Here is a 27,931-nt window from a genome sequence, read left to right on the forward strand (position 1 = left end):
GCGCCCTGGGCATAAGGCCCCCAGGGGCAGACAGTTCCTGCTGTGTGCAGCTCGGCGGCATTTCTCAGCGCCTGGAATGTGCCGGTGGACTGGGCTGCACATCCATCAGGAAGCTGGGGCTTGTAAGGGGCAGGCGGAATTCGAAACATGGCTGTAACTGGGAGGGAGTGCTTAGACCTGATGCCGTAACTGAGCAAGCATCCTTTGAGGTCATGGAATCACAGACCCGTTAGCAGGGGCAAGTGGTATGGCCTGGCTACACAGCGCGAGGAGAGCAGCATGAGCCGACTTGGCGCCAACTCAGAAAATAAGACCACGATGACTTAGGGAGGAGGGACTGGTTTAAAAGATGCAGTTGGCAGACATGATTCCAGTTTTCCACACAGACTTGGGGGGATTGGGGACCACATTCTCGGCCTGGAGGACTGAGGATAAGGAGGGAAGTGTGGGCGTCCCTACCAGCAAGGCTCATTGCCAACAGCCCCCGCCCAGAGCAGAATGAGCAGGCCTCCAACCTGAGGGCATGCTGTGCGTCCCCTCTGCACTGAAGATAAAACTGACATCAGGGGTTTGGAAACGGGCCTGGGGTCATAGGAGGCAAGTGGACCAGTGACCAGGTGTGCTTGGCCACCTGCTCTAGGCCTGGCTCTGCAGCCTGTGCTCTGTGCTCAGGATGTCGGTGGGGACCAGGTCCCAGGCACTCTGGGTGCCTTCGTGGCCCAGGGCAGTGGCTTGCACACTTTCTGGTCTTAGGACCCCCTTTTGAACCCTTGAAGATTCTCAAGGATTCCAAAGAGCTTTTGTTTACATGGGTTATGTGTATACATTTACCACACTAGAAATTAAAACAGAAATTTAGAAATATTGTTTAAAGTGACTGTAAGCCTGTTCCATGTTAGCATAAATAACATTTTAAAATGAAAACTGTATTTCTAAAACAAATTCAGTGAGAAGGGTGGACATATTTTGTCCTTTTTCCAAATTGCTTTCATGTCTGCCTTCCTCAAAAGCAGCTGGATTCCCAGGCTGCCCCCTCTGTTCTGCTGCAGCATTTGATTCTGGTTGAAGATGAAGAAGATCTGGCTTACACAGATAGTAGCTGAGGAAAGGAGTAATATTTAAATAGTTTTCAGATCATTGTGAGTATTCTTTGATACTACAGCAACTCAAGAAGTGGCAGTTTTGTAAAGGTTAGCTGCAGTGTGGAGTCTGAGCCACATTAGTGGATTTTGTATTCCTTTGTGCTAAAATCCACCTGTCTTGCACTTTGGACCTTTTATCTCTCTACGTTTTTGGTCATTCTGAAAGTAATAGTTCATGCAGTCTTCCAAATGTTGATACATTTCATTGTGCAGTATCAAAATATTAAATATATTAATATCACCACTGGTCTCAGAAATCTCTTTGTATTGGTAACCTATCAAGCTGTAGATGACAGATTCAAATTTTCTAAAATTCTAATTTTTTTCTCGAGATCACTAATAAAAGTTGTTTTTAAAATTCTAATTTTTTTCTCGAGATCACTAATAAAAGTTGTTTTCCTTGTGGCAGACACACTTTACCCAAGCTTGAATACCAGGGTTTATCAGCCATTCTTTCAATCAAAAACAGTCCATGAACAAGAAGGCTTGTTCAGTGGGCTACTCAAACTGCTGCACGTGGTCCATCCACAAGGTGACCATTGTACATTTATGCCTGTTTCCCATCCTGTCACACAAGTATTAGACATACTCGAGTGAAGAGTTAGTATTGTTGGTAAACTTTTACTGGGTCATTGAGGACATGCTTCCGTGGATTTGGCATTTTTTCCTGGGTGTGCAGTGAGGTGGTTAGTGTCATGGCCTCGGCTCTGCTAAGGGACGTCCGTTTGCCCCCTGCCCCCCGGTTTCTCTTGCCCATTGGGGTGCATGGGACAGTGGAAGCAGCAAATACCATCTTAGTGTCACAGATCCCTGGGGTCTTGAGGCCCCTGGGACTCTGTGGCCCGTGCTTGCAGAGCCACGGGCCTGAGGAAGGCTCCCTATGGGTGCTTTGGGCATTGTTTGGGGCACCTGTGCAGGTGGCCAGGGCGGAGGGCAGGGCTGGCTGCAGGCGGTCTCAGTGGTGTCTCCCTGCTGCAGGTCTGTCCACATCCTCTGTGGTTTCATCGCTGGGCTGGAGTCTGAGTTCATGGAGACTCTGTCGGACGAGGAAGTGCTTCGGTGTCTGACTCAAGTGCTTCGCAGGGCGACAGGTACTGACTGCCTGTGGCCAAGCCGCCTCCTTGTGCTTGATCTTCATACACGAACCAACCTTTCCCAAACAGTGAAGAACTGAATTTGGCTCCAAGGGCATCCTGCCTCATATTAGTGGGGTCGCTGAGAGTTCTAATCTCTGAGGAGCTGAAATGGCTCTGCAAACACTTTCCATTTCTGTTTTCTAAAATCTGCTACCAGCGTGAAGGCAGCTAGCTGTCCTTCATCAGAGCTTCACCCACGAAACTGAGGAAAAACAAACCCCACAGCGCCATCATATGGCCGCATGGTGGTGAATCAGGACTCGGCCACACCCCCACTACCCCAACCCCCCCGTGGTGGCCGCCAGTGGACCCTGATTTCTGGGTGTTCTGCGCTGAGTAACGTGGGTGGGACTGAGAAGAGAGCCTGTTAACTCTCTGTGGCTTGGTTTTCTCTCTGGTAGGGTCTTTCGTTTTAAACTGCTCAGTCTTTAAAATGAGAGACAGGTTAACATGTGGATCTCTGTTCAGGAAACCCGCAGCTCCCTGCACCCAAGAGCGTGCTGAGGTCCTGCTGGCACAGCGCCCCGTACACCAGGGGCTCCTACAGCTACGTGGCCGTGGGCAGCGCTGGGGATGACATTGACCTGCTGGCTCGGCCCCTCCCTGTGGACGGCAAGGAGGCCCAGGTATGATGTGCTGCCTGGGTGGGAGGGTCCCAGGCTCCCTGGAACAGACCCCCGTGAAGGCTGAGGGCCGCTGGGGCGTGAGTGAGTGGTGGGTGGGGCTCAGGTCCCACGTCTCAGAATCCATTTTCTGTTGAAATTAAGAATAATTTTTAAATGTATTATTTTAATCAGAATCATGCACACATATAGCTTAAGGTGTCAGAGAATTCTACAGTAGTGGCTAAGAAAATAAAAACAAAATGTAGCAGGCTGATGGGGGCCGCCCGCTGCCCCCTCCCAAGGCTGCTCTGCCAGCTGATTCCAGCCTCTGAATTTACGACACCTCTAAATAATGTGTTATGCTACCACCTGTAACAAAACTTTTAGTTGTGGGAAATTTCAAATGCGTACAGAAGTAGGCAGGACCTTTGGGCCCCCTTCTTCAGCCCCAGAGCGGTGAGCTTACTGCTCCCCTGCTCGCCCTCCAGCAGGTCGTTGGTAAGCATGCCCCATGGGGATGGCGCTACACAGATGCCCCTGTGCTCCTCTCAGAGATACAGGGCACCCCTGCAGATGCCTGGCTCGGATGCCCTTAGCACCCTGGAGCGCTGCGATGGCTCCTCGTGGTGTCTGGCAGTCTGGTTCCCCATGGCCTCGCAGAATCTTTTGGGCTTGCTTGTTTGATAGGAGTTGCTTCTCCATTCTCAGTTTTAGGCATGCGGATTGAACTCTCTCTGCAGCAGATAAGGTTCTTGCTTCCCCCTTCCTGTCGGGCCTGCCCCCATCCTCCCAAGCAGTACATGGTAATTTTGGGAAGACGGCCATTCGGTGCTTACGTGGTCTTGTTGCTGTAGGCACTGTCCACACCTGAGTGGCAAGGGTGCCTGTTTGTGTCTGTGAGCGGTGTGTGCACATGAGTGTGGACACGTGTGTACTGTGTGTGAGCAAGTGTGTGCGGGGCTCCACTAGCTGTCTGCATGCTCCCTCCCGTGCATCTGCACTGGCCACGGCTCAGCTGGAGTCTGTTCCTGCTGTTCTGCCCTGTGTCCCCATGCCCTCCCTCTCCAGCCTCTAGCCGGCCCCACCACTCCTGCCCTGCACCCATGCTTTGCTGCGGTATTTGTACCAGTAGCTTCCTGAGAAAGAGATGCACAGGAGGAACCTTTATAGAGAAAGTGTGCATGTGTGATGATGTCTTTTTTCCTACCCATACCCTGCAGGTGTTCGGTCCCCATGGCTGGGTAACACCCCCCGCCACCCAGTGGTAGACACAGCCACTCTGTTATGCTGCTGGGTCCTAGAGGTGGGCATAGTCGGCTTGTTTCTGCCCCTCGACTGCTGGGGTCTCAGCTGAGAAGACTTGGCCCACTGGGGTGACTCGAAGGCTGGGCCCTTGGAGGTCCCTTCCCTCACGTGGCTGGCACTGGGCTGGGCTGGCCCGAGGGCCGACCTCTGCGGGCGTGTTGACTGGAGTGTCTGCCTGGGGCCTCCCGTGTGGCTTGGCAGCCCCAGTGAGGCCGCGTGTCCCCGTGGTGCCCAGGGCCCCAGCACAGGCATTCTCAAGGGACTGCCCTGCCTCCCGTAGCCCAGTAGGAAGTCACTCCACCAGCCAAAGCAGGTACAAGCCTGCCCAGACTCAATGGGCAGGACACGACTCCGCCTTTCTGTGGGAGGCCTCCCCAGTAACTCACAGCCATGGAAAAGCTGCGTGTTGGGTGTGAAACCGCAGCTGGCAGGTCATGCCCGTGGTGTCCTGAAGACATTCCCAGGCCGCCGCCGGGAGGCCCGGCGCCGCTCCGCTCCCTTTCTTCTCTGTGTCCGTTTCCAGGTCTCAGGAAGCCCCGGTGAGCGCTGGGCTGCCACACTCGCCGAGCGCTGCTGGGAGCCGGGTGTGAGATGGCTCCTGTCCCACGTCTGGCCCCAGGCCCAGTGCTTCCAAACTTGGAGCCGGCCCTGGCCATTGAGTCATCTCATCTCTCCGTTTAGTGTTTTCCTTTTTCTGCATTGCTGTTGGGAAGGTGGGCTTCTGGGCGTCCTCAGACTGTCTTACCTGTTTCCTTCCTGATTCCCACCTCTTCAGGTTTCCCTCACCAGACCATCTGTTGTTTTCGTTTTGTGATTCTGGCCACGTGGTCCGAGGTGTCCTCCTCAGGTGCTGCTCTCTCGTGGCAGGGGTGGAATGTGTCACATCAGGTGTGGGACGGAGCGAAGAACACAGCCGCACGTGCGCCACCAGCCCTGTGGCCACACCAGCCCTGGCACCCCACCGATCCCAGCCCTCTTTTGCAGCTCCAGGTACTGTTTGCGGGGGAAGCCACGCACCGGACGTACTACTCTACCACACATGGAGCTCTGCTGTCCGGCTGGAGGGAGGCCGACAGGCTCCTGGCTCTGCAGGGCCCCCAGGTGCATCTGCCCGGGCCCAGGCTCTGAGCCCGACTCTGTACCTCTGGTGCTGGGGAGGCTGCGCCGTCCTTCCGTCTGACAGGTGGTGCTAATGACAGCCCTCCTTCCCTGGTGGCTGGGCAGCTCTCCTGCCTCACGCCTGTTGCTGAGTCCAGCCAGGGCTGGGCATGAGCCGAGTGTGGACTCTTCCTGGAGACATGTGCCACACTGATGGCACACATGAAGTGTATGTAGTAAAGCTTCTGTGGCCAGAGTCCTCACGCCTGAGGCCTGTTGCATCTGTCTTCTGTCTTGCCCCAGTCCCATGCCATTGAGGGCCCTGTACCCCACGGACATGGCCGCTGCCCCTGGGCTCTGGGGGCTGTTGTTGCCCCTCATCAGGGACATCTTCAGGTGCTCTGAGTTGTTCTTGTTGCTGGTGCCTGGGACCCCTCTTGTTCATCCTGCTGCCTTATGGGCTGGGCAAAGGCCAGAGACTGGGGAGAAACGAGGACATGGGGACACTGTCCTGACCTGGGGCCTGTCTTTTCTATAGAAATGAGCCAAGAGCAGAATAGCCAGGTGGTGGAGTGAGTGTGGGGAGCATGTTGGGGTGAATGTGCCAGGGTTAGTGTTTTGGTCAGTGTGTAGGGTACACTACAAGTGTTTGTGTGATGTGCTGGGGTGAGTGTTGGGGTGAGTGTGCCGGGGTATGCTGGGTGGTGTCGAGGTGCGTGTGTCAGGGGGCACAGGTGCTGTGCTCAGCTCCCCCATCCCTCCCCTGCATCCCCAAAGTGCCCTGAAGAGTGGGTTGCATGGCCCCTCACAGCTGAGGAAAGGACAGAATGCCTAGAGGTCAGGATCAGCGACTGCCAGGTGTTACAGCTGCCAGGGAGAATGTGGCATCGTTCCAGGACAAGCCCTGAGGGGCTGGTGTAGCTGTAGGGCAGCTCCCGGGCTGTGTGTGGGGGGAGGGTGCAGGAGCTGTAGAGGCAGGGCTCCGTTCCACATGCAGTCAGACCAGGGCCGTGCACCCACCTTGATGCCAGCGGCTCCCTGTCCCTCCTCATGCCTCGGGCTGCAGTCCGTCCTGCCCCTGGTGAGGGACTGTGGTTTCAGGGCAGAGTGTATGTGTGCTTGGTTGGGCTCCTCCAGCCCCAAATGGCCACGCTGTCATACACCTCCTGTGCCCAGCAGTTCTGCAGGGACCTTCTCATCCCGCCCATTTGGGGTCAAATCACCCCTCCATCAGGTCTTGCCTGCTCGTTTTGCTCTGGACATCTGCAGTCAGGCAGCTGTGGGAGCAATCCAGAATTCAGCAAGGCTCCATTTTAGTGCTGTGGTGAAAGAATACAGCTCCCATCAGGTGTGGAGGTCTGCCGTGCTGACACCAGGATTCCTCCGGCCGCCGGCCTCTGGGACCCAAGCTGCCCTGGCTAGGGCGAGGGGGGTGGGGCTCAGTGAGGAGGGGCTGGGCGCTGCGTCCTTGCAGTGTCTGACTCAGCTGGAAAGCTGCTTGGGAGGCTTGTCTCAGGTTGGGGAAATGGGTCTCTCAATCCCAGGAACGTTTTGTGCTGAGCGTTAGGAGGTTTAAGACCTTCAAGACCACAGTAATGGCATTTTTGTTCTGAGAATCCGTGTATATTTGGAAATTTAGGAGTTTGATTCAAAAGTTCCTTTATAGTAGTACTCTTGTAACCCAGTGTGCAGTTGAGAAGTTAAGACTCTTGATTTAAAGTTAAAACCTGGCTGCACTTACATAGATTATTAGGACAGTGAAGAGAATTTCAGGCTCATTGTATTAGCAGGTTTAATTTAGCAGAACTGCAGTCCGTATTTGCAAGGGGTCTGTTATATTAAAACCTGGAGTACTTGAAGTGCTTGGAAGACGTTACATTTACATTCGTAAGGTAACTTAAAAATATCTGAAAATTTTAATCAAGTTTGTGAAAAGGGACCAAACATTGACAGGAGACTGCTAAACTTTGTTACACTAAGGGAACGCTTAAGGAAGACCTAGGGTTTTAAAATTTAATGAATATTAATATATCTACGCATTCCTTTAAAAAAATGACCGGATACGTCGGTCCGGGGTTTGGCTCGTAGCCCCGCCGTCGACGTAGCCCCGCCCCGACGCCCAACTCCGCCCCCTGGGCTCTGTCCGCCGCCGAAGTGGCGTCACACGCACGCGCAGGCAGCGCCAAGCGGAACCGCGGAGCGCCGGAACCCCCGGCCGGGGTCCCGCGTGAGGCGGAGAGGTCCGTCGCGGAGCGGCCCCCTGCGCTGCGTGGCGTAACGGGACGCGGCGCCATGAGGCTGCCCGCGCGTTCGCTCTGTGGAGCGGCCGGGGCTGCCTGGCGGGAGAGTTTTCCCCTGGGCGGTCGCGACGTGGCGCGCTGGTTCCCGGGCCACATGGCCAAGGGTGAGGTCCGGGGCGGAGGGGCGGGACGGCCCACCGGCTGCGCCCGCCTCACCTCAGCCGTGTGCGTGGCGCGTCTCCGGTGGCGGCGTGGGTGGCCGGGGCTGACCTGACCCTGATTCCCGGCAAGTCTCTTCTGCCACTTTGATCCCCGAAGCCACAGTTTCCACGTCTGTTTTTAAAGATACTATTTCCTGAATGTTGTTTCGAAGACCGAGTGAAAGAGGGGTAGGAAATTACTTTCCAAGTTGTGAGGCGTTCAGCTGTTACCGCAGCTTCTTTAACGGTGGTCGTTCTTGCCTCTGCGTTTTTTACTGTTTGTTTATCAAGAATTGTCCCTAAGAAGACTTCTAGGACGCGTCCTGCTCCTACCCCCTTAGTACCCTGATTCACCCAATACACAGTAACCTGCTCCGACAACCTCTGCTGAGTGCTGTGCACGCTGGCGTTTCCGAGGGAAGGGGCCGCGGTGGCAGTGGGGACTGGAAATCGGGTGAGGTGGGCCGGGCTAGGCTGTGTGAGCAAGGCCGTGGGGCTGCTTTTACCGTTCCTGAGCGGGAACGTTGGCACAAAGGAGCTTTGTTACTTTTGTGTTGCTTCTGGTCAGGGGTGAGTGCGGTGCTGTGTGTGTGTGTGTGTGTGTGTGTAGGTCAGGATGAGCGGCCAAGGTCTGTATGTAATGTTGCTGGGCAGCTGCGTCTGGGGAGGTCTGTCCCTGTGCCCTAGGTGAATCCAAAACCTGGACAGGCAAAGGTTCTTGACCTGATCCAGAAAGAATTCTTGAACAGGTTGGACGAGTGTGGGTAAGGAACGAATTCATTAAAGCTAGAGTGGCAGCGAGTGGCAGCATCCGTGCAGGCAGCAGAGAGCAGGGAAGAGCAGAGGAGGGAAGGGGAAGCCCACTGAACTCCCACTCAGCGCAGGGCAGATCCCTCGCCAACTCCTGAAGCCAGAGTCACCTGGCATCCAGGGTCTACTTGAATCTGCACAGCACAGGAACTAGGCCCCTACCACCCCAAGATCTGGGGTCGCTTCAGAGCACTGGGTGGAGTGAGATTATGCTGAGAACTTCCCAAAGGCAAAGAGGAGATTTGCAGGCAGGCTGCTAAAGAGCAAGGTGGTAGAGCTGCACTCCTGTCCCAGTCACCCAGGATGTGGGAACTTGCAGGCCCAGATCAGAGCTCTCAGGAGCTCTTCCCTGCTTGTCTGAAGTAGGACAGAGAGAGGGAAGACTTGTACTTAAGTCTAGAAAATTGAATGAAATAGCAAACTGAGGTGCTAACCACTGGGAAGAGGTTCTCTTATTGTCCTCCCAAGAGGCTTGGAAATGCAGAGACAAAATGCAGTAAATTGAGCAGCAAGAAGGCTTTGTATAAGGCAGAGTACACACTCAAAGAAAGGACAGTGCAGGCATCCTCTGAGAGGTGGCATGCTTAAGGGCTTAGGATTGTGTCTTCTAAGGATTTCAGGAATAGGGGTGTAACTCCAGGGAGAGGAAATCCCAGGACAAAATACCTCTAAAACCGAAGTCTGTCAAAGGGAAAAATAAAGTTTAAAACCTGTTTATTGCTTACAAACTGCGGTTCGAGACCGTTTCTCTTTCTGGCTCCTGCAGAAGCAAGGGAGATCTTCCCCCAACCTCTCAGGTTCAGATAAGCCCTAGGTTACCCAGGTAATTACCTAGTGATATGGAGACAAGTATTCTCCACCCCTCAGGAACGCCTCTTGATATGCAGATGCACTAAAGGCAGGAGAGATATTCTGGAAATATAATTTTACCCACTGGGGGCAAAGGGTGTATGTTGGGGTGGTGGTGTGTAGGCTTGACATATGGTCTCATGATGTCTCTCCAGTGAGAGAGGTTATGTCATTATCCATAGTCTGCCCTCTAGATACAGTGTAAGGTAAACTTAACACAGGAATTTATTGATGCTGTTCTTCTCCCAGACAGTGGTTCCCTTCAAATAGTGGAAACATACCATGTAGGACTGCTCGCCCTGCCTTAGGATAGGGTTGGTCATTGGCTAATTACCATGAAGTCTGTTGGGAGTATTATCTCCTAAGTCCCTGGTTGTTAAACATGGAATCTCAGCCTTATGATGGGGTCCCTCCTGTTCTTACTATACTGTTTATATAACGGCATTTTTCGTCATAGGCAGGAAGAGTTAATCATGATGTTTGTTCCATATCCCTGCTCTGCCTCACTTAGAGGATCATCATCTTCATCTAATAAAAAATCCAATGAGTTGGTAGTTGGTGTTAACTTAGTTTATAGCTGAGGCCAGACCCAGAGAGGTTAAACAATCCATCCAGGTGGTGGAGATGGTCTGGCACCACCTGTGACTGCCCCTCACGCAGGGCCTTACTGCTCCTCTTTCTGAAGGTGGCACTCAGCAAATGGTTATCAGTTATTAGAGCACAGTTCAACTTAAATCTACCTCTCTTGAAAGGCATGGACTCCTTAGGCATCCTTCTGTTTTCTAGGACTGAAGAAGATGCAAAGCAGCCTGAAGTTGGTTGACTGTATCATTGAGGTCCATGATGCCCGGATATCCTTTGGTAGTTGTGATATTGTGATTTTTAATAAAAAATAACATACATTTGGTTTTCTTCCCCTTTTCTGGCAGAGCTCCTAAAACCGTTGGAATTTTCTAAGTGTTGAGAGCGAGGGAGGTGTCTTTTGTTATGTTATGAGGTGATTCTTGGAAAGCCAGTAAGTCCTCTAAGGATGGGGGCTGGTTGCCAGGGGTACCAATCCTAATATTGGAGGGTTGGCGCTTTCAAATTCACCCCCAACCTGTGGGAGGGGAGAGGGGCCAGAGATGAATTTACTGTCAAAGGCCAGTGATTTAATCTGTCATGTCTGTGTGATGAAGTCTCCATGAGAGCCCAGAAGTACTAAGGTTCAGAGAGCTTCCAGGCCAGTGAGTATGTGGGGACGCAGAGAGTGGCATGCAGAGCTTGGAAGCCCTTGCCCCACACCTTCCCTGTGCAGCTCTTTCATCTGGCTGTTCTGGAGTTATGTCTTCTAATAATAAACTGGTGATCTAGAATGTAAAATGTTTCTCTTTAGTTCTGTGAGCCACTCTAGCAAATTAATGGAACTCAAGGTGGTGGTGGTGGGTGGGAACCTCCAGTATGTAACTCGTGGGTCAGAAACACAGGTGACAGCCTGGACTTATGATTGGCCTCTTAATCTTGTGGGACTGAACCTTTAACCTGTGGGATCTGATGCCATCTCCAGGTAGATAGTGTTGGAATTGGATTGAATTGTAGGACACCCAGCTGGTGTTGGAGAATTGTTTGGTGGTGTGGGCATCCCTCAGCCCTGTTGGAAGAGGGGGCGGAACTGCAGCAGTGCGGGGAGGCCCTCCTTCCTGAGTCAGGCACCACCAAGGTGGCAGGAGGCGCTCCTGGCTTGTCATCTTGTCTCCATGGGCCTCCTCCCTCTGGTCCCTGCTCTGGTCCAGCCAGCACAGTAGCAGGGTCCTCATTGGTGCCATGTCATGGCTACTGACAGTCAAGGCAGTGGCCCCCCCCTCCCGTGTTATATATTAGAATTCCCCTAGGAACCTGTGAACAATACTGGTCTTGGCCCCTCTCCAGACCAGTTAATCAGAGTCTCTAGTGTGAGGTGCAGGCCCTGTGTTTTGAGGTTCTCATTGATACACAGGTGGCAATGTTTGTCAAGGCTTCTGTCTGGCACACCCCAGCCTTCTGAGGCAGTCTGGCAGTAGAATACTCCAGGTGGGATGTAAAACCTTGATTTAAATGTTCCTGCCAACCAGGCTGTCCTGTGCTTGAGCCATGAATCGACAAGATATAATGATCTTGTTTGTTAATGAGTATACTTCTCAAACCCTGTTTTTGTCGTACTTGAGCTACATTTAAATTCTCCTTATATGATGAAGGTGTTGATTTGAGGGTTATCATCTCCAGGATGTAGGATGAGGGACCATTCTCATGATTTCAAAGGCTTTTTGGAACTTCTGCAATAAAGTATTGCATTTCTTTACTGTAGCTAAATACATCATTTCACACAGTATCTCATGCTGGTCAGAAGTGTTTACCGGAAGTTATAAAAAATGGCAAAACCTGTAGTTGCTCTGGCACTGTGAGTGGCCATCCCTCCTCTACTTGGTCTCTAGGGGGCGTGGCAGGACCGCCTTGTGCTGGGCAGTGGCCCTGGAGGGAGGCTGGAGGCTTTTGGCGCTCTAAGTGGCACAGGGTTACCTAACTCTGGGGGAAGAGTGCAGTTTGTGGAAAGCCCCTTAGTGTGCGAGGAAGGCTGCCTTAACTGGTGCCTGGACCCCGGGTGTGGAAGGGGCTGAGTGCTCTGAAGATAAAGGCCTCCCCGCCCTGCCCTGCTGTGTCATTGTCACACAAGGTGGGACCCTAGTGAGCCCTGAGGGCCCCTGGCCAAGGGGTGGAAGGGCTGACCTGGCAGTAAGGCGGCAGAACCGTCCCTGCAGGTCTCCGTGGAGGGAACCCTGTGTCTTCTTGGGGGTCACCAGAGGGTGGCGGTGGCAGTAGTCAGGACTTTAGGTAAGGCACCTTTTTTTTTTGAGTGATCAGATTATTCGTTTTGAACTTAATGAACCCTGGCAACTAAGCCATGACCCTGATAATAAAACTTTCCACCGAGCTCTGTTTTTTGGTGGAATCATTCCTGGTTGAGAAGCCATGTGAGACCCCTGCTCTGCCTGTCCACCTTTTGTCTACAAGCAGCAGCCCGTGTCCTGCTGGGGGCGCGCAGTGAGGAGAAGGCACACCCTTTACCTAACCCTGAGGGCAGGGCTGGGGGTTAGTTTCCTAGTAGCTATGGGGGCCTGAAGTGGGGCTGGGAGGGGAGGCTTCCCACCTGTTGGTCCTTCTGAACGTGGGGCTTTACAAGACAAGGCAAGATGAGTTAGTTGGCTGGTAAAACTCTGAAGGAATTTTTGCCTTAATTGTGCCACATCCCATTTTCAGGCCGAAACCCTCTGTTTCGGGAGACGCTTGGGCTTAAGCCTCACTTGCTCGTCCTCAACAAGATGGACCTGGCAGATCTGAAGGAGCAGCAGGTAGAGGCCCCCTTGCAGACACCTTCATCACTGGGGCCACTCGCTCACTTGAGCAAACAACCCTTTACAATTACATGCTTCCCTCTGACGTCCAGTTTATGATCCAGACGACCAAAGCGCACACCTCCAGTGGCAGTGGTTGGGATGTGCTGCCGGCGACGGCCCCACGTGCCTGTGAGCACCTGAGCTGTGGCTCCTGCTGCCCCAGAACTGACGGTCACGTTTTATCCATTTTAATTAGCTGCAGTTTTAGTAGCTATGTGTGGCTGTTTGCGGGAAGTCCGGGACAGCACTGGCCTGGAGGTCCCCTGTGGTGGCTGCCTTTGTGCACAGGGGTCTGCACAGCCTTCCAGACTCCAGCCGGGTCCTGCGGGCTGCCTGCTGCACACCCAGGAATCTGGCTCTGGGAGGGAGAGGGAGGTCCCAGAGTAGCTAATGGATGTCTCCAGAGCCAGGCAGGAGCAGCGGGGACAAGTGGCCACGAGCGGGGTATTTCCCGTATGTCCCAGAGGTGAAGGGAACATGGCGATCCTGGAAATGCGCTTTGTGAGGTACTCATCTCTGCTTTTCTTCCTCTGTTGTCAGGTCCTTCTCAAAAGGCAGGTGTCAGTCTTGAATTATAGCCTTTTTTTTCTTTCAAGTTGTTAGTGGTGCAACAGCAAGAACGCGTTTCAGGTTTCTTAGCTGACTATGGTACCCCAACCAACAAGCCCCAGGGAAATGCCGGATACTAAAGCCGGGAGAGTTCCACCGCAGACCCGGGCTGAACGCATTTCCCCGCCTGACGCCGGCTAGCTGAGCTCCCGCTCCCGAGCCAGCGCCCCCCATCGCCCCGCCCCCGGCCTTCCAGCCCCTCCCATCGCCCCACCAGCGCCCGCCCCCCTGTGGGCTCGCTCCCCCCGAGCTCTGGTGGATCTTTTCAATCCTTCCTGCTGTGCACGGGTTTATTCTCCCTTGTCGCTGCATTTGCAGTTGTGATTTATCGCCACAAGCTTCCAGTTGCATTTATCAGCTGAGATTTGAGCCTTAGCAAGTGCTTCTGCCCTTGAATGCTAATTTTTGTAGAGTGGTGGGCGCGTTAAGGTGACAACGTTGGGAGGCGCGACTCACCTGGTCTGGAGGCAGCGCGAGCGTGTGCTGCTCTCAGGTGCTGCCCTGGAGGTTCTGGAGAGGAGGTGGGGGAGGGCGGGAAGCCCTCCGTGCCCGCCTCTGCAGTGGGCGGGGAACCCAGTGCGGCTTCAAATAGGTCTTTGTTAAGGCGTGTTTCTTAATCTGCACCATTGTAAGGAATGACTAAAACACGCCACTCAGTCACTGAATTAATGAGTGACTTCATTTGCCTCAATCATAATTTAGGTTAGTGGCAGATCAAACAATGAATACTGGTTTCAAAAATACGATTTCACTTAATGTTAAAACCAGTATATTCATATTAACCTTGTTTATTTCTGGGCTTTTAAAGTATTACATATACTTTATCATCAGATTGGGTTCAAAACAATGGGGAATTCCTTTTGCCAAAGTTGATCAGAACCACAGGAGTGAGGAGTTACTAAACAAAGATCAACATGTATATTTAGTGGCTTCAGAATAACCTAGTCCAGTCTCATTTCACATGAAGGTGCTGGAGCCCTGAGAGGGGAGGCAGTGTCTGCTGAGACCTCACCCCTGGGGCCTGGAGCACGCAGCCCGAGGACCTGCTCAGCCACCCCTGAGCCAGGCCCTTCACCCCTGTGCGCACCCACCGAGCCAGCTGCTCCTGCTGGTGGGCTGGCCGCCCTCCTTTGAAGCCCCTGCAGACAGTCCGCGGTGCTGCATCATTGCACCCGTGCCCGCCCCGTCGTCGCCTGGCTCCTTCAGGTCAGCCCAAACTGCTCCTTGAATCCAGCCCCGGTGGGTCTGAACCCACAAGCATGCCTTGCAGAGAGGAGCCCTCAGTCTCAGATCCTCAGATATGAATATCACACCCCTCCTGTTTGCATTCAGTATTTAAAATGAAATTGTTTTGTCTCTTTCAGAAAATTGTACAACACTTAGAAGGAGAAGGCCTACAAAATGTCATTTTTACCAACTGTGTAAAGGATGAAAACATCAAGAAGGTAAGTTTTTTTCTGTTTTGTTCTCTAGTGCTTCTGCTTAAAGAAATGGGAAACATACTATAAATTATAAAAGCATAGAAGCAGAGTTTTGGAGACAATCCATGGCATGCTCACCTTGGGGAGCCAGAGTGCATGGAGCCTGGGCAGACTGTGCTGGGCTTGGCACAGCCAGGCTGTGAAGTGTATTCTGGGCTATAAGTGGAAGGAACCTTTGGAAACACTCAGCCCTGATCTTCCCTATTGTGTTAGGAAAATTGCACCGGCTGACACGTGTCTTTGTTAGAAGGTGGTTTCAGTCACAGCCGCCACCCTCCGGCGGGACTATCCTGCTGGTTTGTGGTGGAGGCACAGGGCACAGGTGACCCCTCCACCACACCACAGTCTGATCCCCTGCCCTGATGTGGACAGAACCCTGGCTTCCCAATGGTGGACACGAGAGCACACCCCCTCCAGAGCTCGGATAGAGCCTGGTTTCTGTGAGGAAGTGGCTCTGTGGTTGTTTTCTTGCAGGTCATCCCGATGGTCACGGAATTGGTTGGGAGCAGCTACCGCTATCACCGAGGAGAGGTTGGTGGGGCCCAGTGCTGGCTCTGAGACAGCCCCTCCTGCCCTGCTCCCCATGGCAGGTCGTGGCTGAGCCCCAGAACCACTCAGGCCTCAGCACGCACATGAGCCTCTCTGTGCACTGCTGCAGATGCCCTGCCCACGGAGCCCCCCTCTGTCCTCTCGTTCTTATCAGAAAGGGTGGGCAGAGCCCTGCAGTGACCTTCCCTCCCTCTGGGTGGCCCTGGGCTCGTAGGTCCGGTTGCATGGGCCTGGGGAGGGTTCAGGTGGGCCCCTGAGTGCCTGCTCTTCACCTCCACAGAACCTGGAGGTCTGCGTCCTGGTGGTCGGGGTCCCAAATGTGGGCAAGTCCTCTCTCATCAACTCGCTCAGGAGACAGCACCTCAGGAAAGGTACTGCCAGCCATGCAGGGGGCGGGAGGCTCATTTCCAGGAGAACAGCCGCTGGTGTGCTTTCCCGGGACCGAAGCCGTGGCCTCGCAGCATCGGGCTGTCCCTCTCACCAAGGGGACCCAGGCAGTGACCTGTTGTGTGGTTACGTGGTCAGACGTCATCCGCTACATATTTTATACTTATTCTGTGCCCTCTTGAATATTAGATGTCCGACGTGTTTTGTATGTGGATGACTTTCCTGAACTTTGGGCATTTTGTCTTTTTATTTGTTTAAGTCCCTCTGATCCATCAAACTTGAGGCTGAGTTGAAGAGTAGATGGGGTCTGACATCAGGCAGGCAGGCGGCTGAATGGGCTTCCCAGGTCCTGACCTGGGAGGCTGCATCCTCACGAGGATCGTGGAGGCTCTCCCAGCCTGCTGCAGTCGGGGTGCCGGGCTGCCCCTGGGCCCACACTGGCCCTCTGGTTTCGGGTCACATGAGGGCCCCTGCCTCTGTCTTCTGTTCTGACGTATGTTAACATGTAACACCCACGTCCATGCTGGCCCTTGTTTTTCACCTTAGCACTGTGTTCCCTATTAGCGAACCTGTTCCCAGTGCACAAGCCCAGACACTGAACCGCGCTGAGCCACTACTTCACAGGCCATATTTTGGTGCTCATCAGAGAGTTGTACCAGGGATCTCTTTCTTAAAATTTACTTTTCTTAACTTGTAGCTTTAAAAAAAATGCCGTGGCATTAGTATACGTGCTGCCTTCGTGCTATTTCCAGACTTGCTGTGATTTCAGACTGAAGCCCTGTAATCCTAATGCTAAGGCCCCTCCTCCAGTCCTGGGGAACCTCTCACTGACTTTCTGTCCTTATGGTTCTGACCTGGTACCTCCTAGGGGTGCAGTCATGGTGAATGTGTGTGTGTGTCTGGCTTACTTCACTGACTATAGTGTCCAGAAGGTCCATCCATGTTCTACCTGTTCTGGAATTTCCTTTTTAAGGCTGAGTGGTATTTGGTGTGTGGATGGACCCTATTTGCTTACCCATTCCTCCACTGACAGACATATGTCCCTTTACTCAGCAGCTGACTGAGCCCATGGTGGAGGGTCTGCTTGGCTTACCTTGAGCTGGATTCCAGGGCAGCCAGTGTTTGCAGCACAGGTTGGCTCCTCCGTCAGGAGCTCAGCCCCAGACAAGCCTGTGGCGGGCAGTGCCGTGGGGGCAGAGGATTCGGACACAGGCCCGTGCAGGAGGGAGGAAGGTGGCAGTGCTGATGAGGAGGCTGCTCTGGCCTTCCTGGTCCTCAGCAGGGGTGGGAGCACCTTTCCAGCCATGGGAGGTGGTTCTGGTGCTTGGCTTGGAAGGTGTCAGAGCTGGTGGGAACTCGGGCTTGGTTGGGCCTTTGTAGGTTACCATGTGCTTCATGCTCGTCTGGTGGCTTCTGCACCAGGCCTTATGTGTTCCATATACATTTACAGCCCCTTCAATTGTGCAGGAAAAGCCACCAGGGTGGGCGGCGAGCCTGGGATCACCAGAGCTGTGATGTCCAGAATTCAGGTAGGGGTCCTTGGCCACTGGCCCAGAGCTCTGCACATGGGCGCCTGGCACTTCCCTAGGGCTCGAGAGGGAGTGGGCCTGCCTCTGTCCTGCCGTGCGTCCGTCCCTCCACCTGCATTTCCACTGAGCATGCGCTGTGTACCAAGGCCCTGTACCTGTCCTTACGCTGAGCCCAGGGGAGGGCATGCTTCTCACCCTGCTTCTCAGACAAGGAAACTGAGGTTGCGCAGAGGTCAGGGTGGAGCTGAGCTGGCCTGTTGTCTCAGTTGTGGTCAGCTGCTTCGAACATCTACTTTTCTCCCTGGGAGGAGAAGTGGGGCTATTGGGCGCTGTGGCTTTTATTTATTCTCCTAATTAAATGGGGATCAAGTCCTCTGGGGATATTGAGACCTTGCTGGACGTGTGGACACCTCTTGGGGCAGGTTTCTGGGGCCTCCTTGGAACCTCAGGAACCCGACTCTGAGGCTCATGGGGTCTCTCAGTAGGAGGCCTGGCGGGAGGGGCTGCTCAGAACTTCCTGTGTAGTGGGCCCGACCATCCTCTGACCATAGGTATGTGAGCGGCCACTGACGTTCCTTCTGGACACTCCTGGGGTGCTGGCTCCTCGGATTGAAAGCGTGGAGACGGGCCTAAAGTTGGCCCTGTGTGGTGAGTGGAGCCCCCGGATTGGGTGGGTTATGCCTGCCCTCTGCTGGGCTGCTGTGGAGGGGGGCAGTCTCACGCAGTGTCATGCAGTCTAGCCCCTAGCTGACGCATTCTGGGTACTGCTCTGACCCCATAATCCCCACAGACGGGTGGAGAGGTCAGGTCAGGCAGCCACGGCGTGGCCCTGTCTGCAGCATTTCTGGCTGAGACCAGGAGGCACTCAAGCTCCCATGCCGGGCTGTTTCTTGGCGCTTACTCTCAGCTGCCTGTTTCCAGGAACTGTGTTGGACCACCTGGTGGGGGAGGAGATGCTGGCAGACTACCTTCTCTACACCCTCAACAGGCACCAGCTCTTTGGGTGAGTGCAGGGCAGGCAACTCTTTCCCCGCCATCCCAGCTGAATGCGTGAAGGAGAGAACCAGTGCCAGTAGGGGTTGTGGACAAACGGCAGTCTGCATACGTGTAAATGTGCAGTTCAGTATGGTTTGACAGGGAGACATCTGAAATGGTTAGTCAAGAAAACCCCCTCAATTCTTGTGTTGCTTTGTAACCCCTCCTTCCCACCCGCTCCTGCCCCCTCCCTGTGCCCCTGTAGCTGTCTGCTTCCTGTCGCTTTCTGGGATTTCCTGTGAATGGAGTCATACTGTACATGCTGGCCCTTGTCTGGCTTCGTGCACTTGGCGTGACAGTTTTCAGATTCCTCCCCGTGTGATGTGTGCTGCTCAGCCCCCCCAGTTGCTGCCGAGCAGTGTTTCACTGTACGGGGATGTACACAGCTGCTCCGGGCATGGGGTGGTGGGAGCTGTGGGTGTTCCTGGATGTCCTTGTTGCATTGAGGACAGGAGCCTGGCTAGAGGTTTATCCATTTTATAATTTCCCCCAAAAGCAGCCCCTTTTGTTCGCACTGACTGTCCAATCATGGGTTACTGTTCATTCTTACTGTCCCGTATTTCCACGCCAGTGGTTCACCTTCTATCTCCCCCATCAGCCACCACCAGGGGGTCGGTTTCCTGTTCCTGTGGATCTGCCCCTATTTGCTTCATGTGCTTCGAAGCCCCACTGTGAGGTGCAGAAGCATCTGCAGGTTGTTCCGTCCTCTTGATGGTTTGATGTCTTTACTGTTTGAAGTGACATTCTTTTCCTTCAGAGTATTCTCAGATGTCCCCTGGCCTGATACGTACGTAGCCACTTCAGCTTTTGATGAGTGTTAGTGTGGCAGGCCTTTCTGTCCCACTTTGAGCTCCTTGTGTGTCTGTCTAAAACATGTTTCCTTTAGGCTGCACATAGCTGGGTCTTGTTCCTTATCCAATCTGTTTCTTTTATTTAGGTGTTTAGCCATTTCTGTTGATGGGATTATTGGTTTTGGGCTTAAATTCATTATCTTATTACTTGTCCTGTTTATTCTTTTCCCTCTCTTCCTCTTTGTGTGTGTGTGTGTGTGTGTGTGTGTGTCGCTCTTTGGACTTTTTTAAGATTGATGGGGTACTGTTTATGATTGTGTTCCATGCCTTTGTTAGCTTGTTACCTGTAACTTTTGCAGGAGGTTGCCTTAGAGTCTGTAGAGCGTCTAAGTGGCACAGTAGCACCTCTCCTATGTTGTAAGGGACTTAGAGCAGCATATTCCCATTTTCCTCATCTTGACTTTTGGGCATTGTTCAGATGTCTGACTTCTGTATATGTTATAAGCCCAGATTCACTGTTAGTACTTTTGTTTATACTGAGCTTTGAAGTGCACGAAGTCAGTCCTGGCTGTCTGCCCTCTGCTCTCCCGTCCACGGTGCCGCGTGCTGTGTGTGTGGACCCAGGTTCGCACCTAGTGTTGTTTCCTCTGTCTGAAGATTTCCCCTAACGTTTATTATGATGCAGGTCTGCTGGTGACAATCTCTTTTGGGTTTGGGTTGCCTGGACATGTCTTTACCTTCATGTTTGAGAGAGATTTGCTGTGTGTGGTTCTGGATGGACGGTTTTGCAGAACTGCAAGGATGTCGCCACCCTTCTCTTACCTGCGTTGTTTCTGATGAGAAGTCTTGTGTTTGTCTTGGTCCTCTGTGGGTAATGTTCCTCCGGCTGCTTTTAATATTTTCTCTTTATCATGAATTTGAGCAGTTTATGACCATGGGCCTTGGTGTGGTTTTCTTCATGTTTCCTGGGCTTATAGTTCATTGGGTTCCTACATCTGTGGCTTTGTAGTTCTTACCAAATTTGGATAAGTTGCAACCATTATTTCTTCCTGTGTTTTTCTGTCTCTCCTCCCTCCCTGCGGGACTCTGTCACCCACATGTCAGCTGTGCAGGCTGTCCTGCTCAGCAGTGGGGTGTTTGGGCTCCTTGCTCCTCCCCTGTAGTATCCGTCCTGCTAGTAATGCCTTCCGTGTGTGTCTCATAGTGCTCACCACCAGAAGTTTGATTTGGGTCATTTTTTCATTTCTTCCATGTTGTTACTTAGCAGTGGAACCGCGTGAAGGAGGCCCCAGTAACCAGCTTACTGGCCTCGCTGATTCTTGCATCTGGAGCAGCTTTAGCCAGTCGAGGCCCTCATGGTGGGCCTGCTTTCCTGCTGAGATGCCTGATCATTCTTGCTGGGATGCTGGGCATTTTGAACTCTACCTTTTGGGTCCTGTGAAAATCCCTGAGCCTTGTTCAGGCACAGTTATCTGTAAACAGTTTGGTGCTGTGAGGCCTGGGGGTCTGGAATAGCTCCCCTGGCTGAGGCAGGGCCCTGCCTGCCCCAACACTGTGGGTCCCGAGGCTTCTGTCTGTACTTGCCTGTGGGTGCGGCCACAACCCCTCTGCCTTTCAGCCTGGGGCGTTTCCTTCCTTCTGTGAGCTGCTCCTTCCTCTGCTGACAGTCAGAGGGGCGCTGCTGGCTCCTGGAACCCCGGGTAGCTGTGTCCTTCCTGTTCTCCCATGCAGCCTTAGCCACCTGCCTCCCAGCACCCTGCCCTCCAGCAGTCCCTGGGCACGTGGGCTCCAGCACGGGCTGTGTGCTGGTGTCTGCCTCGCGGCCTCAGGTCTGCGCCTTGGAAACCGTGGCTTTGTGTCTGTCTGGTCGCTGCTTCTGTTCTGCTTGTTTCTGGTGGCAGTGAATCCAGTACTTGTTTCTGTTTTGCACGGCTGTGTACTATCAAATGTAATTCTTTTGCTTCCTATTGTGGCAGTTTGGGTCTCTGCTGTTCTGTAGCATTTCTGGAAAGTAGCAGCTGAGTCTCTGGCAGGAGCAGCTCTAGTGGGGGTCCTCCCCGGGGCTTGTCTGTCTCCTGGGGACAGCTTTTGGGATTGCTGGGACAGAGGGGCCTGTGGGCGGCTGCTCCTGGAGGTCTGACGTAGGACCCACGCTCCTCAGGATTCTGACGTCCTCTGAGGCAGAGGCTGTGATGTGCACACGGGGTCCAGGCCTCATCTTCGTTTGCTGGGCCTACAGCATGAGCACAACTTCCTCAAGGCCGAGCCCTCCCCCCCAGTGTGGGTCATGAGGCAGATGCTGCCAGATCTGCCACCGAGGAGGTTCTGGGTAGGGAAGTACTTGACTGCTGTGTCCCCAACATGGGGCTGTTGGTCCAGGTGTCTCCTGGATCCTGGGGGTCAGGGAGGTGCTTGTCTGGGGGGTCCATCAGATCAGGTGTGCTCAGCCATGGTGGCCTTTCCCATGAGGCCCAGGCCAGTGTTGTGGGGAGTAGGTGTCCACGAGAGTTGCCGGGCAGGTCTCAGCAGTCCTGGTCTGTGCTGGTCTGCAGGCTACAGAAATGCTAGTTAGATGGACCTGTCCATCCTCCAGCCAAGGGGGACAGAAATCGATCCTGGCTACACTGGTCCTGCATGGCTGCCCCGAGACACCCATACTGCAGACTGGACGTGTCTCCAGGGCCTCTGAGCCGACCTGGGGTCCTGGGCCCAGGCTGTCAGGGTGGGTGGACAAGGCAGTTGTTCCCCCCCTTGTAGCTGAGGGCAGCTGGCCATGGCCACACAGGAGGAGATGCCAGCGAGTCTACCTTGGGCTCAGAGTCCAGACCCCCATGCCCACGCCCAGGAGGGGTCCTTTGTGGAGCCAGGTGTGACCTCACGTGGGCCAGGCCCTGGCTCCCATTCACTGACCAGTGGCCTATGTGCAGGTACACGCAGTTCTATGGCCTGGGTGGGGCCTGTGATGACATAGCCAGTGTGCTGAAGCGGGTGGCTGTGAAGCTGGGCAAGACGCAGAAGGTGAAGGTGCTCACGGGCACAGGTGAGAGGAGGCCCTGGTCCTGACTGGCCTTGGGTGGCCACCCCATCCAGCGGGGCCTGACTGTAGGGCGAGGACACCGTGGGTGCCCAGGGCTGCTCAAGTACCAAAGGTTCTGGAGAGGAAGGGGCCCTTGGGGTGGGGCGGGGCAGTGAGCTGCTCTGTGTACTATGTAGGGTACACTCCATGCCCCCCACCTCGCGTGGCCCCAGAGGCTCCAGGTGACGGTGCCCTAGATAGGCCCTGTTGCCTGAGCTTGGCAGCCCCCTTCTGTGGCCCTGAGGGCAGGCGGGAAGGGATGCCCCCAAGTCCCAGGCTCCTCGATGGCAGACCTGCCAGGAACGCTCCTTCCTCACCAGACCCGCCCGTCTTTCCCAGGTGACGTGAATGTCATCCAGCCCAACTATGCCGCAGCAGCCCGAGACTTCCTCCGGACCTTCCGCAGCGGGCTGCTGGGCCCGGTGATGCTGGACAGGGAGGTCCTGCAGAGCACGCCCCCAAGCCAGGTCGATCGGTGAGGGTCTCACTCCTGCCCAGCCCTTGGCAACAGGGCCGCGTGGTATCCCAGGCCTTCACTGCCAGGTGTTTGACGCTCAAGGTTCCCTTTTCCAGAAGCTGCACACTGGTCCCTGTACTCAGGTCTCTGCTCCAGGAAGGCGGCTCTGTGGCCTGGCCAGCTCCTGTTTCCGGGGGACTGCCTGGGTGTGCCTGTCAGGGCTGTCCTCTTCCCGGGTGCCCGGCAGGCGAGGAGGCTTGCTCCTGCTGTGTCTTAAGTAGATAATGCTTCTCAGGACGAGTTGACACTATAACCTGTAATTGTAAAATTTTCAATTAAAAGGCCTGTCTGCTGTTGGCCCGTTCGTTGTACTGGTAGCACCTTGTCTGTTTGTTAAGGCTCCTCTGACAGAGGAGAAATGGGCTCTGCCTGGTGAGTGACTAGGGCTTTGGGTCAGGTTCTCAGTTCTGTGTCCTGGGTCCTGCAATAAAGGAGTCTTGTTGTCAATAGAGTGTTTATTTCACAGCCTAAGATGTGCACACAAACACAGACAAGAGGGTCCAAACAGTCACGGCAGGACCCAGGACTGCCTGTCCCGCTGGTGCCTCGGGGGCTGCCTTGCTCACAGCCAGCTGTGTCCAGGCCAGGAGGGTCCCTGGTGGTCGGCAGAGATCCCAGGGCAGGCGCAGGCCTCCAAGCACCTTTGGCTCACAGAACAGCAGGGTTCTCCCCAGAGGCACCTCAGCATGCTGTAGTCAGACTGCAGCAGTCTAGGGAAGGCTACCCAGCAGCCTGTGTCCCGGAAGAGGGCTGAGGAGGGAAAGGCAGTGGGTGGGGCGGGGCCAGGGTGCAGAGGGAGGGGCGGGGCAGGTGCACCTGGTCAGCAGCTCGGGCTCTTCTGTGTCCTGTGGTGGTGCGACCTCCCTGGAGCCAGGGCATCTCCCCTTGCGCAGGTGCCCTCCCCACCACCCCGTGTGGAATAGCACCCTCGCTTACTAACCTCTCCTGAGGTTACCCACTGAGTGCTGTCTGCCTCCCGCCAGAACTGACAGCAGGGGTGGGAAGTACTCAAAAGATTTGTGGCTATGCCAGATGCCAAACATGCTCCCAGAGTCAGGTTGGTGTGTGAGGGTCTGGTCTGGCAGTGGCCCTTCATCTTGGTGGGTGTCAGAGGCTGGGCACAGCCGGGCAGGCCCCTCAGGTAGGACTGAGCTCGCCCAAGGAGCCACTGTAATAGTTCTCCCTGGGCGAGACTTTCAGATCCCCTTGCAGCCTGCCGGGCAGTGGAGGCCCAGCAGGGCTTGGCCATGGCTTGCTCATCTTTGGTAGCATGGAGCTTGCTGTGGATTGGACAGAGGAGCATCTAGGCCCCCTGCAGCCCTGGAGTGCTGGCAGTGTGGACACAGGAGCTGAGGGCTGCTACGTCCTGCAGTTTAGCTCTCCAGTCTTTGGAGAAAAATGCTTGACTGGAGACCCTCCCCCTAACCAGAGCTCTGTGCCAGCTGTGGAGGAGCAGAGGTGGCAGGGCTCCCTGGAAGATGCTGGTCTGGCACTGGCATCCATCAGCTGCATTCAAAGGCTTCGTGGCCCAGGGTGCGAGGGCAAATTCTGGGAGGCAGTCCGGTGGTGGGGAGGCTCCCGCTGAGCACCGAAGGATGGCGAGATCCCCAGGGACCAGGCCTGGAAAGCTGTCCTGCTGTGGGATAAGGATATTTGAGCTGGGGGATGTGGTAAAGAGCCAGGAACCCCAGGCCCAAGCTCATGGACAGGGAACCAGCCTAGTGGCTTGAAGGCCACTGGGTGCCCGAGAATCAAGGGCTGGCCTCATGCCCAGCATGTTTGGATGCCAGAGGCAAACTGTTGCAAGGACCTGCCCAGCCTTTCCTTAGAGGCTACTAGGCACCTGCCCTGTCCTCAGAACATCCTCTGCTCAGACGTCCTGTGGTGGTGTGGTAGGGGTCCTGCTGCACCCAGGTGCCATTCTTTCTGGGTGCTGGGCTCTGGCCTGGGTGGCTGTTGCCTGCACAGATCTGCCAGAACCACAGCTGGCAGTCCCTGGTGGGGACTCTCCAGGGACGTGTGCAGTTGTCCCTGAGTGCAGGTGAGGACTCTGGTCCCGGAACACAAACCTAAAGCTCAAAGGAAATGGGGACATTTGAAATTTAAACAATGGTACTTTTTTTTTGTTTCTTGTTTTCTAAAATAGGTCCCAAAAGAGTTAGTGACTTGTTTCAAGTCAGAGCAAAGTGGCTCCAAGGGAACCCCAGGCAGTGGGTCTCACAGAGCACAGCCCAGAGAAGGGGCCCGGCCTTTGGGCCTGAGGGTAGGGAAGGGACGCTCCAGATGGGTGCCTCCTGGGGACCATGATGGGCATGCCCTGACTCTGAAATCCACAGACCACCTCTTTCAGACAGGTGGCTGGAATGCTACAACCTGTGAGCAAAGCCTCCCTTCTCTCCTTCCCCCAAATCCTCAAGTCCTTTGATCCATTCTGGCTCCTTCTGTGGGGGAGGCTGCCAGGATCCTCAGGGCTTGCCTGTCTGGTTGTCAGCACTGTCCACACCCCTCAAGCATCCAGGGGAGCCGGAGTGGCCTGAACAGCCTAGTCTTGGCCTCTCTCAGGCAGCTGTTCAAGCTGGCACAAGAGCGTGGACAGCTGCCTGTCTGTCTGGGACGACCCTAACATCTAAGTGGCAGGCACAGCGTCCCGGAGCTGATGAGTCTGGTGCCTGGTGAGGTGGGAGATGGGGAGACTGGGGCGGGGCTCGGACAGGACAGTGACAGGAAGTGGCCCCAGGGACACAGGCAGGAGAAGCTGCAGTTCCTAACCCTACTTCGTAGTCACCCAGGGGGGCCTCTTTGTACTCGGAGACCTGAGACCGGAGATCAGAGCAGAGGAGGGAAGGCGCGCTCAAGGTGGGCGCCTCTGGGGAGGGCGCGGGCTGGGAGCCGGCTCTGGCCGGAGCCCAGCCCGGCCTAGGACCGCAGTAGCCCCAGGGCGCCGCCCAGCAGCAGGCAGAGGTGTGGGCCGCGTGCGGGCTCTGCATCCGAAGTCCACGCTCGGTAGCCATAGACGCCCCGGCTAGTCCCGTTGCCGCTGAGCGCAGCGTCTTCGTCGTCATCCAGGCCTCGCTGTCCGGGACCCGCGGCCCTCCTCCAGCCCGAGCCTGCGGCCAGGCTGGCGGCCGCCCCTGCTGCCCCCGCAGCCGCGCCCGCAGCAGCCACCCGCAGCGAGGAGCCCCCGTAGCGGGGCACCGGCCTCACGCGCACTCTTGGGGCCCCGCGCGCGCCCCCGCGCAACCCTCCCCGGGCGCTGCCGCGAGCCCCTCCGCGGCCGCCCTTGGCTGCACCGGGATCGCAGAGGAAGGCAGCGGCCAGCAGCAGAGCCCAGCACGTCGTGGCCGTCCAGTTCATCTTCGTGGGGCGAATCCTGTGGGAAGACGGGAAAAGACCACAGCTTCTTGAGGCCCCGGGTGTTCAGGGCCTGGGATCAGGGGACAGGGCCTGGAGATGGGAGACCCTGCGTGGGAACTGGGCTGCGCCTGTGAACAGGGGCTCAGGGCCTGGGAACAGGCGCTCAGGACCTGGGGACAGCGGACTCGGCATTTGGCTGTACACAAGAGGTCCCCCAGCTTCTGGGGGGACTGCCCACTCGGGGCTGAGGTGGCTAGGAGGAGGGGGGCCCACCTGAGGATTGGGGAGCTTAGGCCTGGGGAGAGAGTGGGGGTCTTGTTCATTAACTGGGAAGGAGTGGGTGGGAGGGAGATGAGTGGATTCAGCACCTGTGGGTCATTCTGTGCCTGGGGGCAAAGAACAGGGGCTGGTGAGCACCCCGGGGTCGAGGGTTGCTCAGGTCGGGGGTGGGGCTCTATGTCCTGGGCTGCTCTGGTGGGATTGAGGCCGCCGGGGTGGGAGTTGTGTTTGAAGGACGATCGCAGGGGCCGAGGGTCCCCAGGGACCCAGAGCGGGGTCTGCAGAAAAGACCGAACGCGCATCTCGGCCCGGGTCTCCAGGACGCTTTGGGGCGGCGCCGAGAGTGCGCGGCTGGTGACACTGCGGACCCCGCACCCGCACGCCGGGACGCAGGGGACAGACCCTCCAGCCCCAACCCGCCCCGCGAGGCACCCCTCCCCCGGCCTCCTGGCCGGGCAGCTGGGGCGGGAGGCCGGGACGCAGCGATCTGGGCGGCGGCTGGAGCCTCCCCCGGCCGCGCGGGCGCCCCCTGCCTCCTCTCCCTCCCCCACCTGGCCACCCGCCAGCCCTACCGGCCCCGCGGACTCGCCGCCGGCCTTACCCGCCGCGGCTTCAGTCAGAACCGCGGGCCTGTGTGGCCGGTCCAGGGGCCCAGGCCGAGCGGAAGGGAGCGGGCAGTGGCGGACACCCTCCGCCGAGCGGACCCGCGGACCCGCGGAGCCGGGATTTTTCGCGAGGCCTCCGCCCTAGGCTTGGGGGCGGGCAGACGCGGAGGCTCGTGCCCGCGGGCGGGAAGGGAGGAGATAAAGGCAGGTCTGGGGAGCGCGCAGCCCCTCCCTCTCCGCGCAGCCCCGCGTCCTCGCTGCGCGCCCCCACCAGTCCGCATCCTACGTGCTGATCCCGCACATGTCGGTCCCACCGTCTCCAACAGCCAGGGAGCCCACAACCGCGTGCTGACCCCGTGCCCCACAGCCTGCATCCTCCGTCCGCCCACCTTTCCACACCGTCCATTGCCCCCACCCCAATTCCTCGTCTTCATCCCTGCCCAAGACGTAGGGACCACGAATGCCACGTCAGACACTGAGCTCCGGGTCCTGCGCTCTGCCCGCGGAGGTCCAGAGAGGAGGCTGTCCAGGGCCCCACGGTGCCTGGAGTCAGGGCAGGGCCTTTCCTGGGCACCCAGCCGCAGCGGGCCCCCTTCCCACGCCTGAGAAAGGCTGTATGGGCTCCCTCCTCCCGCACTGCAGTGCCCACTGTTCAGATCCCTTCAGGGGGCCCTCCAGGCGGCCACTCCGCAGCTAGGTCACCAGTCCGCCCCTGCCCACGCCGAGGCGCCCTCCCAGGGCCTGCAGGGCAGTCTCCAGAGCTTCTTGAAATGGTGCAATCTTGCTTTCCAGGGTCTGTCTGGTCTGTGGCATCCCTCCCACGGACAGCGGGCCCTCACCCAGCCTGGCCCTCTCCGCGGCTTTAGGGGTGGGCACAGCTACATCCTCAACTGCCCGGCTTATTTGCGTGATCTGACTCAGCTG

The 27,931-nt window shown here is 55.9% G+C and overlaps 3 protein-coding genes across 8 annotated transcripts in view; 2 read left to right on the forward strand and 1 right to left on the reverse strand.

Moving 5' to 3' along the window:
- Window positions 1-10,249, forward strand: part of PAOX (polyamine oxidase) — a 14,990-nt gene extending 4,741 nt beyond the window's left edge. The window contains exons 5-8 of one of the 4 annotated variants that reach the window (XM_057506538.1): window positions 2,121-2,233; window positions 2,747-2,904; window positions 5,056-5,178; window positions 10,172-10,249. In XM_057506538.1, coding sequence (XP_057362521.1) covers window positions 2,121-2,233; window positions 2,747-2,904; window positions 5,056-5,178; window positions 10,172-10,177 — 400 coding nt within the window. In that variant the 3' untranslated portion in view covers window positions 10,178-10,249. Of the gene's footprint in view, window positions 1-2,120; window positions 2,234-2,746; window positions 2,905-5,055; window positions 5,557-10,171 lie in introns of those variants that run through there. The other 3 variants (XM_057506539.1, XM_057506537.1, XM_036929685.2) reach the window with 3 other exon arrangements.
- Window positions 7,455-23,086, forward strand: MTG1 (mitochondrial ribosome associated GTPase 1). Of its 2 annotated transcripts, none has more exons than XM_057506541.1 (11): window positions 7,455-7,690; window positions 10,172-10,246; window positions 12,659-12,750; window positions 14,769-14,849; window positions 15,360-15,416; window positions 15,715-15,805; window positions 17,289-17,350; window positions 17,902-17,998; window positions 18,272-18,353; window positions 22,104-22,216; window positions 22,592-23,086. In XM_057506541.1, exons 1-11 carry the CDS (start codon window positions 7,579-7,581, stop codon window positions 22,729-22,731), a joined length of 1,002 nt encoding a protein of 333 aa, XP_057362524.1. In that variant the 5' UTR covers window positions 7,455-7,578; the 3' UTR covers window positions 22,732-23,086. The 2 variants fall into 2 exon arrangements, with proteins under 2 accessions (XP_057362524.1, XP_057362523.1); XM_057506540.1 differs by having other exon boundaries at window positions 7,456-7,690; window positions 10,172-10,249.
- Window positions 23,087-23,360: 274 nt separating this feature from the next.
- On the reverse strand, window positions 23,361-27,458 carry SPRN (shadow of prion protein). Of its 2 annotated transcripts, XM_036929692.2 has the most exons (3): window positions 27,004-27,458; window positions 26,492-26,680; window positions 23,361-26,139 (listed from the first exon to the last, which is right to left on the reverse strand). In XM_036929692.2, the coding sequence occupies exons 2-3, from the start codon at window positions 26,500-26,502 to the stop codon at window positions 25,686-25,688; spliced, it is 465 nt and encodes a 154-aa protein (XP_036785587.1). In that variant the 5' UTR covers window positions 26,503-26,680; window positions 27,004-27,458; the 3' UTR covers window positions 23,361-25,685. The 2 variants fall into 2 exon arrangements, with proteins under 2 accessions (XP_036785587.1, XP_036785588.1); XM_036929693.2 differs by lacking the exon at window positions 26,492-26,680 and having other exon boundaries at window positions 27,004-27,405.
- Between the last annotated feature and the right edge of the window lie 473 nt (window positions 27,459-27,931).

The sequence above is a fragment of the Manis pentadactyla genome, chromosome 8, assembly GCF_030020395.1.
Source record: "Manis pentadactyla isolate mManPen7 chromosome 8, mManPen7.hap1, whole genome shotgun sequence".
Taxonomy (NCBI): Eukaryota; Metazoa; Chordata; class Mammalia; order Pholidota; family Manidae; genus Manis; species Manis pentadactyla.

Coding starts and splice junctions, on each gene's coding strand:
- MTG1 (XM_057506540.1), top strand. CDS start 7,579: ATGAGGCTGCCCGCGCGTTCGCTCTGTGGAGCGGCCGGGGCTGCCTGG. Junction 17,351..17,901: donor CTGTGATGTCCAGAATTCAG/GTAGGGGTCCTT, acceptor CTCTGACCATAG/GTATGTGAGCGGCCACTGAC. Junction 22,217..22,591: donor GAAGGTGCTCACGGGCACAG/GTGAGAGGAGGC, acceptor CGTCTTTCCCAG/GTGACGTGAATGTCATCCAG.